The sequence below is a fragment of the Strigops habroptila genome, chromosome Z (assembly GCF_004027225.2).
Source record: "Strigops habroptila isolate Jane chromosome Z, bStrHab1.2.pri, whole genome shotgun sequence".
NCBI classification, from domain to species: domain Eukaryota; kingdom Metazoa; phylum Chordata; class Aves; order Psittaciformes; family Psittacidae; genus Strigops; species Strigops habroptila.
Genome location: NC_044302.2, coordinates 53,578,844 through 53,596,508, shown reverse-complemented (window position 1 = coordinate 53,596,508; position 17,665 = coordinate 53,578,844). Strand labels below are relative to the sequence as shown.

General features: G+C 38.7%; 1 protein-coding gene across 1 annotated transcript in view; it reads left to right on the top strand.

Moving 5' to 3' along the window:
- Positions 1–17,665, top strand: part of FBN2 (fibrillin 2) — a 144,212-nt gene that overhangs the window by 77,999 nt on the left and 48,548 nt on the right. The window contains exons 19-26 of the mRNA XM_030471271.1: positions 148–267; positions 5,224–5,361; positions 6,662–6,712; positions 7,186–7,311; positions 8,919–9,146; positions 12,228–12,353; positions 14,714–14,842; positions 16,973–17,098. Of these exons, the coding sequence (XP_030327131.1) occupies positions 148–267; positions 5,224–5,361; positions 6,662–6,712; positions 7,186–7,311; positions 8,919–9,146; positions 12,228–12,353; positions 14,714–14,842; positions 16,973–17,098 (1,044 nt within the window). The remainder of the gene's footprint in view (positions 1–147; positions 268–5,223; positions 5,362–6,661; positions 6,713–7,185; positions 7,312–8,918; positions 9,147–12,227; positions 12,354–14,713; positions 14,843–16,972; positions 17,099–17,665) is intronic.

The window sequence follows — 17,665 nt, the reverse complement described above, 5'->3', positions numbered from 1 at the left end:
CTTTTGAATGTCATGCTGAGAGGGTGAAGGGGTACAAATATACCAGGCACTCTTGGCAAAACATCATCCACAGAAGCATTTATACTGTATAATATTTTCCAGCAGCACACTGTAGTTTTAACAGTGTCTTTTGTTTTTGGATTATAGATATAGATGAATGTGAAAGCAGCCCATGTGTAAATGGTGCCTGCAGGAACAACCTTGGATCTTTCAGTTGTGAATGTTCATCTGGCAGCAAGTTGGACTCTACAGGACTGATATGTATTGGTAGGTATTTTCTCCTGTTATTTTCCCTTTTCCTTACCAACTTGAAAAGCGTTATTCATATTGATTAAGCAAGAAAAATAATGTATTTGAGTAATTTCCCCACAATAGGAGACAGTATGTCTCTGTAGGTAAGACCAAACGCATACTAATTTGATTGCTTCAATAGGAGCAGGAACAAACTGAGACAAACATAATTCATGAGAATGTCAAAACTACATTGAAAGTGGTGAAGTGCAGGTATTGATTGGTGGGAGAGAGTGGGGATGTCGTTATTAATAGAAATTATCTTGTCCTTTGGGAGAATATGGGTAAAGCTATTAGTCTGGTAGTAGAGAAACTGTAAAGCAAAAATGCCCATTGAGTTCTTCAGCCACTTTTAAATCTGAGACAAGAAAGCAAGAAAAACTGAAGGAACATCTATTCAAATAGTGGTAGGAAATCAAATGGCTTCTAAGGTTAAGGACATTCTTCATGAACTGTGAAGACTGATTTTCTTAGCTGTATTGAAATGTGAATGGCTTTCATTATAGCACAGTCTCATACTGAACCTCTTTTGTAGGAAGCTGGTAAAGGTGAGTAAGACAGCTCTGAATTTGTCAGGATGCCTGCACCTGAAGCAGACACATGAGTATTGTCTTGGTTTTTTATACGGACACACACAAAATATGTATACGTATATATTTAAATAATGTTAGCATCCTTTGAGGATTCTGTTGCATTGAAAAAAAGCAGAGCACTGCACAGATGTTCTTGAAGCAAGCAGCAACAGTTGTCTGCAAGATGTCATTGGCAGTATCTTTGGAAGCCATTCATTAATGTTTTTTTTTAACTTGCATTTCCAACTCAAAGGATTGGAGACATCTGTACTTCTCAGGTGATCACAAGCTGCCATTGTTTCATCTTATTTGTGTAACATAATGGAAGTCATTTTAGTATACATGGGATAAAGTGGATTGGAGTGTGATAAATAACTGCATGATACTAATTTTAAATGTTCTTTTTGTTTTAAGATGGATTTGTCTGGTGTTCTTGATTCAACTTTCTTGCCTTGCCAAGATTTTCTTAAGATAGGAAATTAAATGCAAAGACTCAAGTTTCCATTTAAGGATGGAGTCTGTCTATGCCTTGATATGTTTTTTAAGTGAATGTTACTTCTGTGCCTAAGCCTTCTCTTAGATTTCCCAGTAGCATCACTGGCCAGTGAAGTTTAGTATTGTTTTTGTTCTTTTTTTTACATTGTGTTAATTTCTCGATATGACCATGCTAATCTATGTTTTTTCGTACTGCATATTTTCAATCTTGTGTTCTCACTTCCAAAGATGCTCCGAGTTCATTAAAAGCCTAATTATGACAGTGTTATGGATTTACTTTGCAAATGGTTTCCACTGGTATGTTTAAGAGTGTGAGTTCCCACTTGGCCCGAATATTAGTGATATGTAGCATAAAACAAAAAAAAAAATGCCTGAACAGTCAGATAAAAAGTGAATAATAGAAGCCAGCTATGTACTGTGAGCCTAGTTGTTAATTTTTCACATTGACCAAAATAGTCTCAGAAAAAAATTTTCCGTACTAGAGATGAGCGTATGTCAGGATGGAAGGGTCAGAAGTACAGCTAATGAGAGACATGCAGATTTATAGTGTTAGAGCCCAGTTGTGTGTTATTTTACCTTGGCAAAATTTCCATTGGAATTGATAGTGATTGGAGAAGGCCAGACTGGATTATTGAAAAGTAAGTAAGGGGTTGGAAGTTTTAAGTAGTTTACTGTGTGAAAAACTTTCAAATGCTCTTGTATGCCATTTTAAATCTCTACAGTAGAGCAAGTTGTTTTTTCCCATTACCACTGCAGTGAAAGATTTGTATCTTGAAAGTATTTGCTCTGATTTTTTTAGTGGCTTGCTCCCTGTAAATCATTCCTGTAGCATCAGATAAGAAAAACATGTGCCAAAACATAAATGTATGGCTAAATAGTGATGTTGTTTGGGAATGTGTTGTGTTCTGCATAAGAATGATCGAAGGTACTGTCAGATTCTGGCCCCCCCCCCTTTGGTTTTTCTTTAGCTTCAAATTTGCTCTCATGTCAGAACCAGAATCAGGCCTACATTATGCGAGTTTTTCTTTCTTTCTTTCTGTTATGATTAAAGTTATTGAACTTAAAAACAGCACAAGATTTTTAAGCACATTACACCAATGTTAGAATAAGGAAGGATTAACATACCATCACTGTTAATTTTATTTTTACAATTTATTGCTTCAGTATATTTGTTGCTACTTGGTGTTATTGCCGATTTTCACTGTCTTGTCAACTGAGGACATGTACAGCATGTTAGAGTGATCTTGTATGGAAAAGCTATATGGCTGTTGCATGTTCTTTAATCAGTTTGCGGACAGAAGGCTTCAGTCTGTCAGTTTGTCAGCTTCTCAGGTTCTTATGCTCAGTCTGCTCAGCCTGCTCAGCCTCAAGGCTGAAGAACCAAGCGGCTTGAGCCACTTGCATCCATATTACCTGTACAAATTCAGCATAGATGCGAGCCATTTGTCTCTTTCTGTGAACTTCCCTGGGCAGGGAAAAAGCGACTTGCTCAAATTACAGTAAGAATTCAAGTCACAACATTTGCACTCAATATTTCAGCTGAAACCTCCAGCAAACGAGGGTTGATAGTTCAGCAGCACCCAGCAAAAATGTTGACATATTTTGCATTTATTTTGCTTGCACACAGACAGTGTTTGCAAAGTTGAGTCTGCACTCTCAGAGGAAAAAAGTGGAATTGTTTTTGAAATATATCTGTTAGTGGTAAAACTGTTGCATTGTTATTTTGCGAATTGCTTATACAATAGCAATGCTGCCATTTGTGCTTTCTGAAGTATGCATTTAATACATGCTTTTTATGCATGTATTAGTCAAGATTTGTGGAATTCATAAAGTGCGCAGTAAGTGGGCTGCCATCTGCCTGTAGTATGCATATATTCTTCTTCAAGTTGGAATCAAAGAGATGCAAGCCACAGAAAGAATGCTTTGATGCTGGATAATAACTTTTTCACCAAAGCAAAAGTCACAGTGACTGCCCATTGTAGATTTCAACTGGACAAAAGAGATTATGTAAAATAAAGGAAATTAACTCAGCCTGAAGAAGATAAGACAAGCACACTTTGGCAGGATAATGTAGATGCAGCTGGTATGAGAAAAGTCACCTGCTAATATGTATAATTTAAATACTTTTCAGATATTATTTTGATTTTCCATCCTGTAAAGTTGGCTACTAAAAAGAAATAATATTGAGCTCAAGAAACTTCTTGTGAATAAAGCAATGGAAGCATTTACATTTTCATAAAATAAAGCAGAGACATCAATATACGGGCAGCAAGCTGGATGTGGTGTAAAAATGCAGATAAAGAACCTATATTTCCTCTCCCCAAGTTGCTCCCTCAATCTGGGACATGTGGTGCCTGTCCCATGGCTGGCTAAGAACTGACCCAGCTAATGGCTGTGCAGGTTTATTATGTTAACCCAAGTCTTGACTGTTAACGAAAGGCTGATCAATGTGTGGAAAAGATGCCTTTTCCACCCTTCTACACCACTTGTTAGTTTGTGCGCTTTTTTAAGGGTGGTGTTCTGCCTCATAAGTTTGAGACTTTAGCCAAATAAGGGTTGTGCTCCTGTGGTCTACAAAATTTATTGCATGACAATTCTGTAGGAAAGTTCAAGTTGTTTAAAAAAATGGTTGGAATGGTTGTATCTTAAGCACATTGCTGCAAAAAATTAGGTATTGGTAACACTCATCAACAGCACCTAATAGATGGTCTGGCTTTTTGTACGTACAACATATGTAACTGTTAAAGCCAAGTCCTATTCCTCTTTCATTAGTCATCTCATTAAATTCATCTGGGCCATTTGCTTAGCTTTGTACTCTGAGTATGCACATATATTAAAACTACCCACGCACACTTCCCAATATGGTTTAGATCTTTACAGATTACTTTTCCTATCTGATCACAAAAGTTGTTGTCTGCTTCGAGGAATTTTATACCATCTGAGTGTAACATTGTAAAAGTACTGAGCAAAAGTGCTGTAAGTACAAATTCTAAAGTATGTAACTGATTTAGGATCTAACTGCCATTTTAAAAAAACAGCTTGGGCAGCGAAAGCATAGATGTAAAGACTTGAAGATTTAGGTACGTGAAAGAGAATTTCAGAAGATTTCAGGCAGCAGAGACAACACTTGTGGCTGAAAATCTCCCCTCTGCTCAGTGGCTGTCTAGCCTGGACAGCAGTCAGGAGATGCTGCCTGATGTGGCTGGGCACTTACTGGAATTTGCCCTGAGCTGCTCTGGGTTCCCAGCCTGGTAACTCAATTTGTGATTCAGGAACTGGATGTGCTGGGGCTGAGTTCTCGGGAGCAGAGGGTGGAGAATAACCTAACAACAGGCTTGTTCAAAGCATAGCTAATGCACCAGCAAAAGCAGACCCCTGAAAGAATACAGCACACCCTTATCCCCCACATTTTTATCTTTATTTCCTTCCTGACAACCGTGAAAGTTCACTGAGTGGGAGAGAGGCAAGAGCACCTGGATTTCATAAGCCAGTGGTCTAGACAGTCATCTGGAACAGGGAGTCTGAGGTTGTGATCTCTGCTTTTGTTGTGACTTGTCTACTTTAGGCTGATCTGTCACTTGGTAAAAGAAATAAATAAATCCACTATAGTGTTTGGAGGACCTCTGCTAGCTGTGGGACCTGAACTATAAAATGGCTCGGTGTTCTCTATTGCTCACTTTTAGTGATACTGCTATCCCTTTCCACCACTTCAAAACTAAAATATGTACAAAATTACTCTAATGGAAGGTTTTCTTTTAAAAGAGAGCCTGCACTCTCTTCGTACTCTAGTCTACTGGTGGCATGAACATGGCATGCCAGCTGTTTTTGCTGTGATGATTCCATATTGTTTTCTATTCTGCTACAGATAGCCTGAAGGGGACTTGCTGGCTTAACATCCAAGACAGTCGCTGTGAAGTCAACATCAATGGTGCTACACTGAAATCTGAGTGTTGTGCTACCTTAGGAGCAGCTTGGGGCAGCCCATGTGAGCGATGTGAATTAGGTATGCTCTCATATCCTACATCTTTTGGACTCGATGATCTTAAAAGCCTTTTCCTTTCCCAGATCTTATTTGTGATCTTTTGAGAGAAGAGAGAAAGTCCGCTAGATAGATTCTCATGATTTTCTGTGTAGAAAACAGACAGACAACACAAAAAACCTATGAAATAAAGTTGCCTTATTTAGCATTATTTGTAATCTCCACCATCGAAGATCATTCTAATAACTTAGGACATTCTAATAACATGGATAAATCTTTCAATAATTGCATATGTTTCATCTCCACAGGGACTGTGCATTGGGCTAGGGAAGTAAGGACTACGGTAATAAAGTGAAATATCTGGTAAAAGTCTTGTGGGCTTTTTATGTTGTGGACTGTTAACACTTTTTTCCAGCTGTTTTCAAATACATGGCTTATGTACACTTATTGATTGCAGAGTAGTAATGCTGTTAGGTTATAGGGCTAGGTCTAGAAGTTGGAAGCAGGAATGCTAACTGTGTGCTTTATTTTGTGGAAAAAATACTGTGCTGCATTCTCCCCATACGGTTTGAGTAATGCCACTTGCAGCTGAACTAGTGTCAGGACATTTTAGCCTTTCATTTTTAATTAGAACAAATAACTGTGGGCACATGTATCCCATCTAACAAGCATGGTGTAAACAACATCCAGCAGAGCTCTTAACTGTGCAGTGCAGCATCAAGCAAAGATACTACTTTGGACTCCAGGAAGCAGCATGGTCAGGTTAGACTGGTAGAACTGATCAACCACTGATCAATCTAGAGAGCTAATTAGCTCAGTCTGGGTAGATGTGACCATTTAGTTTCCTATTCTCTAAATTTCAGCAACCTTTCATATCACTACATCATGCAACATTTTGCATCCTAAAATAATGTCATTGGTCAGATCCTTTATTAAGCTGCAGTGGAAAAAAAGCCTTTTGTGATAACTAGCATCACTAAAGCTTTAAATCTTCAGGCAAGTTCACAGGAAATTCACCTTTCAGCTACATCTGAGCACAGCGGTTGGTATGAGTAGATTCATATCTACCTCTTCACCTGAGCGTTCTTGTCTCTGTTAAGGAAAGCGCATGACAAAGTAATTGTCTAAGTTTTCATTTTCTCAATTATTCACTTGTTTTAAGCAACATAAATGACTCACTACTTCTCTTCATCTAGGCTACAGCACTCACCACCTTATACAGTCAAATTATTAGAGAATTCAGAAGATGCATTTATTTTGAAATTATTTACTCCTATGTTTCTGTCATTCTAATCAGTGATGTATCTTTCTGGCTTGATTACAGACACAGCTTGCTCAAGAGGATTTGCCAGAGTGAAGGGTGTTACCTGTGAAGGTGAAGTTTTTGCTTCTTACTGAAGATGTCACTTTTTTTTTTTTTTCTTTTAAAAATGAAATAAAAGGGGATTTATTATGTTGGTTTTGTTAGGCATAATCATACTGACCTTAGAAGAATGTCTTCAAGTTACTGACTGTGGGGAAGTGTTATCTTACACTGTTTGTTGAAGAATATAAAAATGATACGGAGAATGGAAATGCTCTTTCAAAATACATTTAATCCCTCTAATTTTTCCTTTCTCTAAAGCCATATCCATCATCTTGTCTAAGAAAAGTGAATGTGGGATCTTAGTGCTCTATGATTGAAGATGTTGAGAGTCCCTTGAGATTGAGCCAAATGCTTGTTCAGAACAGTGTTCAGACCTAATACAGTATGGATGAAAGCCTCTTGCTTTCTTTCATGTAGCTTAAATTCTCAGTAAAGCTGTGGCTGTCTCCTTCATATAACTCAACTCTTTGTTTCCTGAACAGATGTAAATGAATGTGATGTTTTCCCTGGGATTTGTCCCAATGGGCGGTGCATAAACAGTAGAGGCTCATTTCACTGTGAGTGCCCTGAAGGACTGACACTGGATGGAACAGGGAGAGTCTGTTTAGGTAAGAGCACACTCAACTGCGCTAACTTTCTAGCTGTGTCCAACGGCTGTCCAAAATTATTCTTAAAGGAGTGTGAAAGGATTTTCTAATTCCTCAGAAAGCAGTTTGTTAAGCGTATGTTTCAGTTTAGGCCTGCTCAAGCATCAAATGTCTGTGCCAGTTAATCCCTTGGGGGAGTATGAATGTTTGTGATAAAGACTTGTTTTACATACAGTGCAATCAATAGGTTTTGCTAGAGTGCTACCCTTGCTCTGACTCCCATTCACAAATAGAATTGTCTGGCTTACTGGAAGATAGATGATAAGGAGTCAGCAGCTTGTGATGCACTGTGAATCTGTGAATGGTGCTCTTCTCCATGGCTATCTAGTCATTTTGTGAAACTCAGATACTACCTTGTAGCACTGATATGGTCTGCCTGGGGGTAATCAAAAGAGTGTAAATAAAAATAAGACTTCATCTTTGTCGTACAGATTAGTATCTTCTACTGACAAAATGTGATGTCCGTGAAGGCATACATTTCTCTAGGAAAGAATTCAAGTATAAAAAATACTGAACCCCTGTGTAAGTTCCAGAAAACAGAAGTATCCTGTAGCAAGCCTATTTAGTGTTGTTAGTCAGCATCTTCAGAAATCAATGGGTAGAGATGAAAAAAGATAAAAGTCAGGATGTACTGGATATTTAGAGTAGATTCTGGAATCAATACTGTTTTTTCTTACCATTTCTAAGGACTGTAAAAATATGATTACTGAAAGCATTGATTTCTTTTAAGAAAACAGCACAGGAGAATAAAAAATGTCTTTTCAGCCCTTGCTTCATGTCAAAGATTCTCCTACTCTAACCTTTAATTTTTGATTTCAACAGTGTTCTCTTTCCTCAAGCAGACTGAAATTTAAGGAAACACTTCTGTGTTAATTGTACTATGCCTTACCAATAGGTGATACAAACAGTTACCAGGTTGTAGGGTTTTTTAATGTTAATGTAATTTTAGAGATATTTTTAAAAAAAAGCAGAATTTTGAAATTGAGCAGATGTGTGTAATCAGTATAAATGTCTCAGACAAAAAGAAACAATTCAAAACCAAGTCTTCCCAAATGCATGTATCTGTTATGTTTGTGCATACATATGCGGGTTTGCATGTTAGGTTTTACTTGATACTCCACCTTCCCAACACCTCTAAACTTACTGTTGCCAGTCACTGGCATCTGTGGCCATCAACTCTGTATTATTTCTCAATGAGAATAAATAAACACAGTAAAGCAAATCTTATATATATATATGTATAGCACTGAGGAAAATTAGCAATGCATTAAATCGTCACTGCATAGAGAGAACAGTGATTAAGAACAAATGCATCACCAGTTACCACTGAATCATCATCCAGGCCCACACTTCAAGCTGGGAAGTCCTGTTGCAGCCGATGCCAGGAATCCCAGGTAATTGGGAAAAGTCGTACACGTTGCATCCACCCATATATGAGGCTTCTTAATCACTATTCTCTTTATGCAGTAATTATTCGATACATTGCTAGTTTTCCTCTGTGCTATACATATATAGAAGCACCTATAAAGCAAAGGGTAAAATACCACTTTTTGGTGTAAAATGAACAGATATTCGCATGGAGCAATGCTACCTGAAATGGGATGAAGATGAGTGCCTTCACTCCGTGCCTGGCAAGTTTCGTATGGATGCCTGTTGCTGTGCTGTGGGGGCTGCTTGGGGCTCCGACTGTGAGGAGTGTCCTGAGCCTGGCACCAAGGAATACCAGGCTCTGTGCCCCAGAGGTCCTGGCTTTTCCAACAGGGGAGATATTCTAACTGGCAGGCCGTTTTATAAAGGTAAGGGTTCATTCTTGGAGTTAAAAATTAATTACAGGTACATCTAGGTGAATATTCTAAGAAGATGCCAGGATTTGTCACTATGTTTATTATGTATTTGAGATGAGAGATGTTATAAAGACAGTTGCCTGAAAGAGCTGACCTTACCTGTGGAAAACTCTGTTTGCATGATGATCAAGAGTATTACAGGAGCCTAAAAGGAAAAGGTGCAAAGCTTGAACTTGGTAAGGAGTAGAAGGAAATGACTATAACAGGGCTGAAGGGAGGGAGTTCTCAATGCTGAGAATAACAGAAAATGTTTTTAGGTGGTGCTTTGCAAACAGTGAGGTTCCAGAAAGTCAGGGAGTTAAGACTTAAGCATAAAATATGATGAAAATTTGGCCAGGGTTCTGTGAAAGAGAGACTGAAGAAGGATGGGTACTTTCTATGGTTTGTGTAATTAATACGTGATTAAAAGGGAAGTGTGTCTGTTGCGTTAAAATTATGTGGGCAATGACACAAGGAGCTACAGTGATAATAAATAAAAGCCTTTTGTCCAGCTTTTACTAGATTCACTTCCTGTACAGCAAAAACAAAACTGAAGAGGCTGGAAAATGTTAAGTAAGCAGATCTGAGATATTTTAGGTGACTGAGATCTGAGAATAAAACCATAATTTCTATATGCAGAAGCTGAGGTGATCCAGAAATCTAAATCTTTAGATGTAAGAAAGAAGTTCTTTACAGTGAGGGTGGTGAGGCACTGGAATGGGTTGCCCAAGGAAGTTGTGAATGCTCCATCCCTGGCGGTGTTTAGGGCCAGGTTGGACAGAGCCTTGGGCGACATGATTTAATGCGAGGTGCCCCTGCCCATGGCAGGGGGTTGGAACTAGGTGATCTTAAGGTCCTTTCCAACCCAAACCAGTCTGTGATTCTGTGAGTCTATGAAATATTTTATTATTTTATCTATTTTTAAAAGGAGGTATTCTGAAGCATTTGACTTGAAGTATGTTGAGTCGCTTGAGAAAACTTTAAACAGATTAGACTTATATTTCATCATAAATAAGCTCTGATTTTCAAGCGTTACTATTCTCAGCTAAAGCTCACGACATTCAGTGGTGCTTTACTAAACAAATAAGGAATATAATAATTATATATAATAAAAAAATACCATCATAAAAATAACTTTTATAAAAAAATACTTAATTAGAAATAATAAATTCTTAATTATTTAATGATAGTAAATTCTTGTTCACGCCAAGATTTTTGCAAGGTTTTGCTTCTTGTTTCTGCTTTTTTATTTGGAACATATTTTTCTGCCATTCACATGCAAGATATAGAAGTTTGTTTCATCAAAGATGGTTCTTGGGTAAGGACGTTCATCCAGCAAATTACATCGCAGTGTGAAAGTAAAGCTCATTAAAGTTTTTAAATGCTGGGGAGGCTGACAAAGGAAAAATCTTTATTTGCCCTGTGCAATATTATTTAACATCCTGTGTTATCTAGTTGTCCAGCAAAATGGATTTAGAAGAGAAGAAACATTTCATTTGATATTCTACAAAAGAAAAGTTACCCTTTTCTAAACTGAGCTCCAGATATCACTGTGGCAATCTCAATTTTAAAAACGTTGCAATCGACCAGGTAATAGTTGCATCTTTTACAAGCTAGTTGAGGAATACCAAGAATATTCATTGGGTTAGAAAGCAAAATAGAGCACAATTCCCACACTGGCATCATAGAATCATGGAATCATAGAATGGTTTGGGTTGGAAGGCATCTTAAAGATCATCCAGTTCCAACCCCCTGCCATGGGCCGGGACACCTTCCACTAGACCAGGTTACTCAAAGACCCATCCAGTCTGACCTTGAACGCTGCCAGGGATGGGGCAGCCACAACTTCTCGGTTCTGTTTAGCAACCTGTTCCAGTGTCTCCCCACACTCAAAGTAAAGAATTTCTTCCTAATAGCTAAACTAAATCTACCCTCTTTGAGCTTAAAGCCATTCCCTCTTGTCCTGTCACTTCATGCCCTTGTAAATAGTACTTCTCCAGATTTCTTGTAGGCCCCTTTTAGGTATTGGAAGGCTGCATCATGGGCGAGAGTCTCAGCTCAGGAAATTTCAGTAAATTTGGTTGATTGCTAATGAATATGAACTGGTTTGGTTATTGGGAAGCAAAGAAAGCATAAACAATTCCACACGTAGGGGACCATCATTTCTCCCCTCCCCCAGGCTTGGCTTCAGCCTAGCGCCTCTCCTCCACCCCTCCTGGTGTCTGCCCCTTCCTGTCCCATGGATGAGGCTGTTGGCAGCACAGGGCCTTGGCAACACTGCGATGGTGTCTCTTTGTCACCCATTGTTTCTTAGTCTTTTCTTTCACTGCTTTTTCCTACTTATTTATTTCCTGTGCCCTGGCATGGGCTCCTCCATGGGACAGAGGCTCTCAGGGCTGTTCCTGCTCCAGCATGGGTTGTCCACAACCCATGGTCCTTCAGGATGTCCTAGCCCCAGTGTGGGTCACTCGTGTACTCATGTACTGCCCAGCATGGACCACCCATAGGTCATGGTTATTCAGGGATCTCCCTACCCCGGTAGGGGTTGCATGTGGGTCACAATCCCTCAGAAGTATCTCTGCCCTAGCATGCACCCTCCATGCAGCACTGTCCCTCAGGGTATTCCTGGCCCTGCTTGGGGCACCTACAGGCCACAGTCCCTATGGCATGTCCCTGCCCTGACATGGGTCATCCACAGCCCTCAGGGATGTCCCTGCCCTGTTGTGGATCTTCCAGAAGCTGTGGTCCCTCAGAGGTGTCTCTGCCCTGACATAGGTCTTCCAAGGCTGGCAGTCTCTCAGGGGTTCCTCCTCAGAAATGAAGTTCTGCCTTCCAAGAGTGCATCCACACTCTTGTTTCCAACAATGCCCCCTCCTGCTTACCTTATTGCTACATTTTTCCATTCTGTGTAGGAGGAGGCCATCCCTCCAGGCTATTGCAACCCAAACCCTGCCTTTTATGCCCAATACAATTGGTCAGAAGGAAGAGGAAATTCCCATTAATGATATATATTAGTGCTTAAGGATGCTGTTTTCTTTTGTTTTTATTTCATAGATATCAATGAATGTAAAATGTTTCCTGGTATGTGCATGAATGGTAAATGCAGAAACACAATTGGAAGTTTCAAATGTAGATGTAACAGTGGGTTTACTGTAGATATGGCGGAAAGAAACTGTACAGGTAAGTCATCATTTTCCCCAGTTTTTCCTAGAATCAAAGAGTAGCCCAGGTTGAAAGGAATCTCAAAAGATAATCTGCTCCAACCTTTTATGGGAAAGAGAGCCTAGATGAGATTATCTAGCATCCTATCCATCTTGGAAACATCCAGTGATGCGGTCTCTGCCGCATCCCATGGGCATTTTAAAGGAACTTGAACTTGTTCCATAGCTCGATGATCTGTAAACAATGTCATTCATTAACTTCGGTTTTTAAGAGCTTAATCTTTGGACAGAACAGCCAACTGTCTTAAGTTTCCCTTTTAGAAGGTGATTCTTTAATAAATGGAACATTCTTTTTGTACATGTACATTAGGAATTTTTTTAAAAGGTGTTAAAGATACTTAGGTCATGCTCATACAACCTGAAAAATCAGTAAGGATCAACAGCAAAGCCAAGTTCAATGTTTTCACATACAGATAAACTGAATTTATGTTCCTTACTGTCTGGAAATTTTATCACCAAATTAATTTAGAGACTCCACTACAAATTTTCATCTAAATTTGATAGCCAAGCACACGCAGAGGCATCTTGGTAATTCTGAAATCCATTCAGTGTTAACTCGATATGTGCATTTAATGTAAAAGTTTGATATTTTGTTATTTACTGCTTGGAAAAACTAAAACAGAAGATAAGCTTGATAATTTTTTGATTGTGAGAACCTGGATACCTGCATTGTGGGTGTCTCGGTGCTGAAGAAGGAAGTTTTGTTACACCACACAGACGTCCATAAAGTAATATGAAGTGTGGGTGGTAAAGCATGTTAACTGAGGTTGGCCTGGATGTTAATGTTGCCCTAACTGGTGATTTCCTTGGTTTTATAGTGATTGTATTGATAAGAAATGCATTTAACAAATTTTATTTCTAAACTAGCAAGAATAGGTCAGAAAACTCCTCCCTACAAAAGCTTTTTTTGGTTCTGTTTTCCATTGAAAGTTTGTTCTGATTAAACTGTCCCACTGAGCAGTTGTAGAGAACTTGGTTTTATTAAATGGAAGACATTAAGACTTCTTTTTTTTCTTTTTTTAATTATTTTTTAAATGAGCAACGAAATGTTTTATAAAACTTGCAGATACTCTGTAACATCCCAGGCCCACCCCATCCATCTGACACCTCCACACAACTGTGTGTGAAGACTGAACTATCCCCTCCCAGCAGAAACCTAGCTGTGGGGAGTGACACACAGGCAAAGGAGACTATTGCATGTGGTGGAAAAAGAACTGGTTTAAATTTTTAACAGATTCTTTAGTTAGCCTTATACTTGTCTGGTTTTCTTCAACCATTTACACAAATGAGTCTGCTGCCCAGCTTACCAATGTATTTCAAACATATTGATGCTCCTTTCTGATTCCTTGCTCCCTAGCCTTCGCGAATGACAGAACTAATCCTATGCCTTGTCTTGGACTAATGTCTTTATTGTTTCAAGTTTTCTGTTATTCCCTGTACAGACTTCGTGGTTTCTTAATATGTAAAAATTAATGACATAGCAGTTAATGAAGCTGAAGGTAGAGGGTATAGTGGAGAACAAGAAACAAAGGCACTGAACCCTAGTTCACCCCAAACACTGGGTGGGCTGTAGAGTAAGGAAGACAGAAGTCTTAGAATTTGTGAGGAGGTAGTAAATAGCAGACTCTGCAGTTCTTCTTTCTAGTCCTCTCCTTCAACACTGACCTGTCCCACTGGATCATATCCATATTACAAATTACTGTTTAGCTTCCTGCCTCACTACCAGTATGTATTACAAAAAACTCTTCCTTCTCTTCTTTTTACCTTCTGCAAACCTGCTAGTTTTCCACAGTAAGTTTTGTTCAAAGTTAATTAATAAGATAAGCAGTGAACTGTAAATCTGGCTTTCAAAGGAACTACTTTAATTCCTAATAGAAAGGGTATATGTAATCTTACAATGCTATTGCTGGATAAATGTCTTCATAATAAGCCTTTTAATATCAATGGCGCTAAAGTCATGGAGTCAGTTGGTACCTCTGTAATTATAACAAGTCGGAATTTATCACAGTTAGTAATTTCCTTAGAAATCTAACCTTAAATTACACTTAATGGAAGCCTTATTTTAACCTATAGTTGAGAGCTTTGAAGGCATTGCACTATGACTCTTTCACAAACTTATAATTTACAGTCATATCTCATATTCAAATAATCAGATATTCTTTTAAGTATTAAAAAAAAATTAATTTTTGGCTGTTGATTTATATACTACATATGATTTCTGTAGAGTTAATTTATAATGGCCAAGTGTTCACTTCTGTGAAAAGCAAGATAACCTTAAACTTTGTTTGATTTTTCTACTTCTCCATTACTATAAAACAGACATCAATGAATGCCGGATCTCCCCAGACTTATGTGGAAGTGGTACTTGTGTCAACACTCCTGGAAGCTTTGAGTGTGAGTGCTTTGATGGTTATGAAAGTGGAATTATGATGATGAAGAACTGTATGGGTAAGCGTTGCCAGGATGACCTGGAGTCTGTCCGTTTATCATGCAAAGCCTGACTGTACTCTGTGCTATACTAGCTCTGCTCCACTGAACACTTCATACATGTAATTATTGTGACTTTTTGAATAAATGAGGCAGATATTGCTGCAGATATAAGCTATGCATATAGCTTTGCTTGTTCTTTCTGCTAATTACTTTTACACGTCTCTTTGTAGATATTTTAGAATGGCAGCAACTGTTCATTCATGTAGTTTAAAAATGGCTAATGAGTTATCCAAACATTTGCTAAAGTTAGGAATAGAAGGCTGGAGTTTCAAAAATAGTGTGATTCACTTTTCCTTGATTCTTCCAGTACTCGAGAAATTTTGAGAGCGTTTCCTGAAAAATCACCTTTCTCTAATCTGTCTAAAGAATAGATATGGAGACACCAAAAGATACTAGTCACCTTGAAAACAATTGAGTCAGTATTGTGGAGTAGTTAATGAAATACATCATGAAATATATAATGAAAATGAAAACTCTGGAGATTTTCACCTTGAACAGGCTGAATCGGTCCTCCTTCTTGCCCTTCTTGAAGATCGAATTGACATTTCCTTTTCTCCCACCCTAAAGATCCTTGCCTAATTTCCATGACCTTTCAAAGATGGTCAGGAATGGCCTAAAAATTACATTGGCCAGCTCCCTCTCAGCAGTCACGGGTCTTGATGTCTTTTGTCAGCAGTTCCCTTCCCTTGTTTCCCCTCATCTTTCTGCTGCTGCTCTTAGACCCTTAACATTCCTTACCAGGGTGAAGTCCTGGTGACTTTGGCTTTTGTAACCCAATCCCTGCATACTCAGACAGTGTCTTTGTATTTCTCCTGCATCACCTGTTCCTGCTTTTACCTGTCTTATGTTTTCTTTTTTGTGTTTTAAGTTCTGTCAGGAGCTTTTGTGCTCATTAATTGAGCAAATAAGTGGTCCTATGCCCCGGTGTGCTAGGAGGCCATGCAGGCCTCCTGTCACCTTTACTTGATATCTTGCAAATTGTGCTGCTTTTAAACTCCAGAAGTCAGCAAAAAGTCATTGCCTGATTCACAGATGAACATAACAAAGAAGCTAAACCGTGGAAGCTGAATAGCCTTCATGAGAGACAGTACAATGCAGAGAATCAATACTGTATGGTGAACGTATATGAGCTATAAAGCAGAGGCAGGGAAGCAAGGTGTTGTATAAATAAGCAGAGTGAGGAGATAAGGCAAGAAATTACTTCTTGGGGGCCTTTTGCAGGAACTAAGAAAGGGAAGGCGTAAAGTTCAACAGAAACATTTTGGAGCTGCAAGGACTATCCAAGCAGGATTATAGCAAAAGAGATTTTGAATTCTGACATCAGGCAGATTCTCCCCTCATGAATAACCTGCAAAACCCAATGATATCTTGGCCAAATTATCAGGCTAATGAAAGATAACACTAGTCTGCCTATTGAAAAAAAGTCTCTAGTTTCAGGGATAGGTTGCCATAATGTTTCCTGGGAGTCCAAAACTGTGTGTGCATCCTGCACCTTGGACTCCTTTTGGTCATATTTCTCTTCATCCACATCTACAGCATTAGCTGGTTTTTTTGAGGTTTGTGAGTCCCATAGACAGTTTGCCATTATGGGGCATAACAAGCATATTACAAACCACACAACAACATATGCAGGAGTTATCCAACTGAATAGCCATTCAGTTAAAAGTTTACACACACACATCCCCATTAACAGCATCCACAGACAGCAGTTTTAATGCATACATAGATACGTGTCTGGTTGCATTAAGAAGCACTTGTTTTCAAAATTTCATCACCTTCATACATTATTGTAAATGGCAACTACCCAAGCAATTGCTGTCTTTTCTTGTGCCTTGTGTCTCCTAGCATACTTAATTTGGAATTACAAATTTCTAGTTTTCTTGAGGGGAAAAATACCCATTTTTAGAGTTAATAAGCATACTTTTTTGTTTGCTCTGTTATGCACTATGAGGAGTGGCACTGCTTTAATGAAACAATCCTTTTATTTCTGATCTCCAGATTTTGTCACTCAGGGGCACTGAGAATTGCTTTTCTGTTTGTTACTCCTTATAAATGATTTCTTATTTGTTTATCATGGTTTCTTCGCAGATATTGATGAATGTGAACGCAACCCTCTGCTGTGTAGAGGTGGCACATGTGTGAATACCGAAGGGAGTTTTCGGTGCGACTGCCCTTCAGGACATGAGCTGTCACCAACACGTGAGGAATGCATAGGTGAGTTTAAATTCTGACTAGTAGTCTGCAGCTTTCTGACAAGAGTGGTCATTTGTGCTAGGAAAACTTCTTGTCTATGGCAAGGATGGGGTTTCAGGAATACCTTATACAAATTCATGCTCCTCTTCCTTTATATGAGTAACTTTATATGAGTATTTTACAGATCCTGTAATATCTCCAGTGCCGTTAACACCATTGACTTCAAAGAGGAGTATTTTACAAGGCTTATTGGGAATTATTTAGCAACTCAAAGATCTGTACCACACATGCTGGCAACTTTCAAGTAAAATATATACAAGCACAACGTAAACGTTCATACAGCCACAAAAAAAGCATTGTGCCTTATTGCACAATGTGCTCTCCTGTTTGCATGTAATTCACCAAAATGGTGAAAAAATGCAAAAACCATAATGCATATTATCTCCTTCGTTTCTGTGTTTGATGCATGGTTGCTTCAAAAGTTGGTTTAAACCCGCAGACTGTGCAGTTCTATGCAGCAGACCAGAAACAAAGAAGAGAAACCTATGGACACTGGCTTAAACATACTGTTCAGAGCTGCCATCCTGG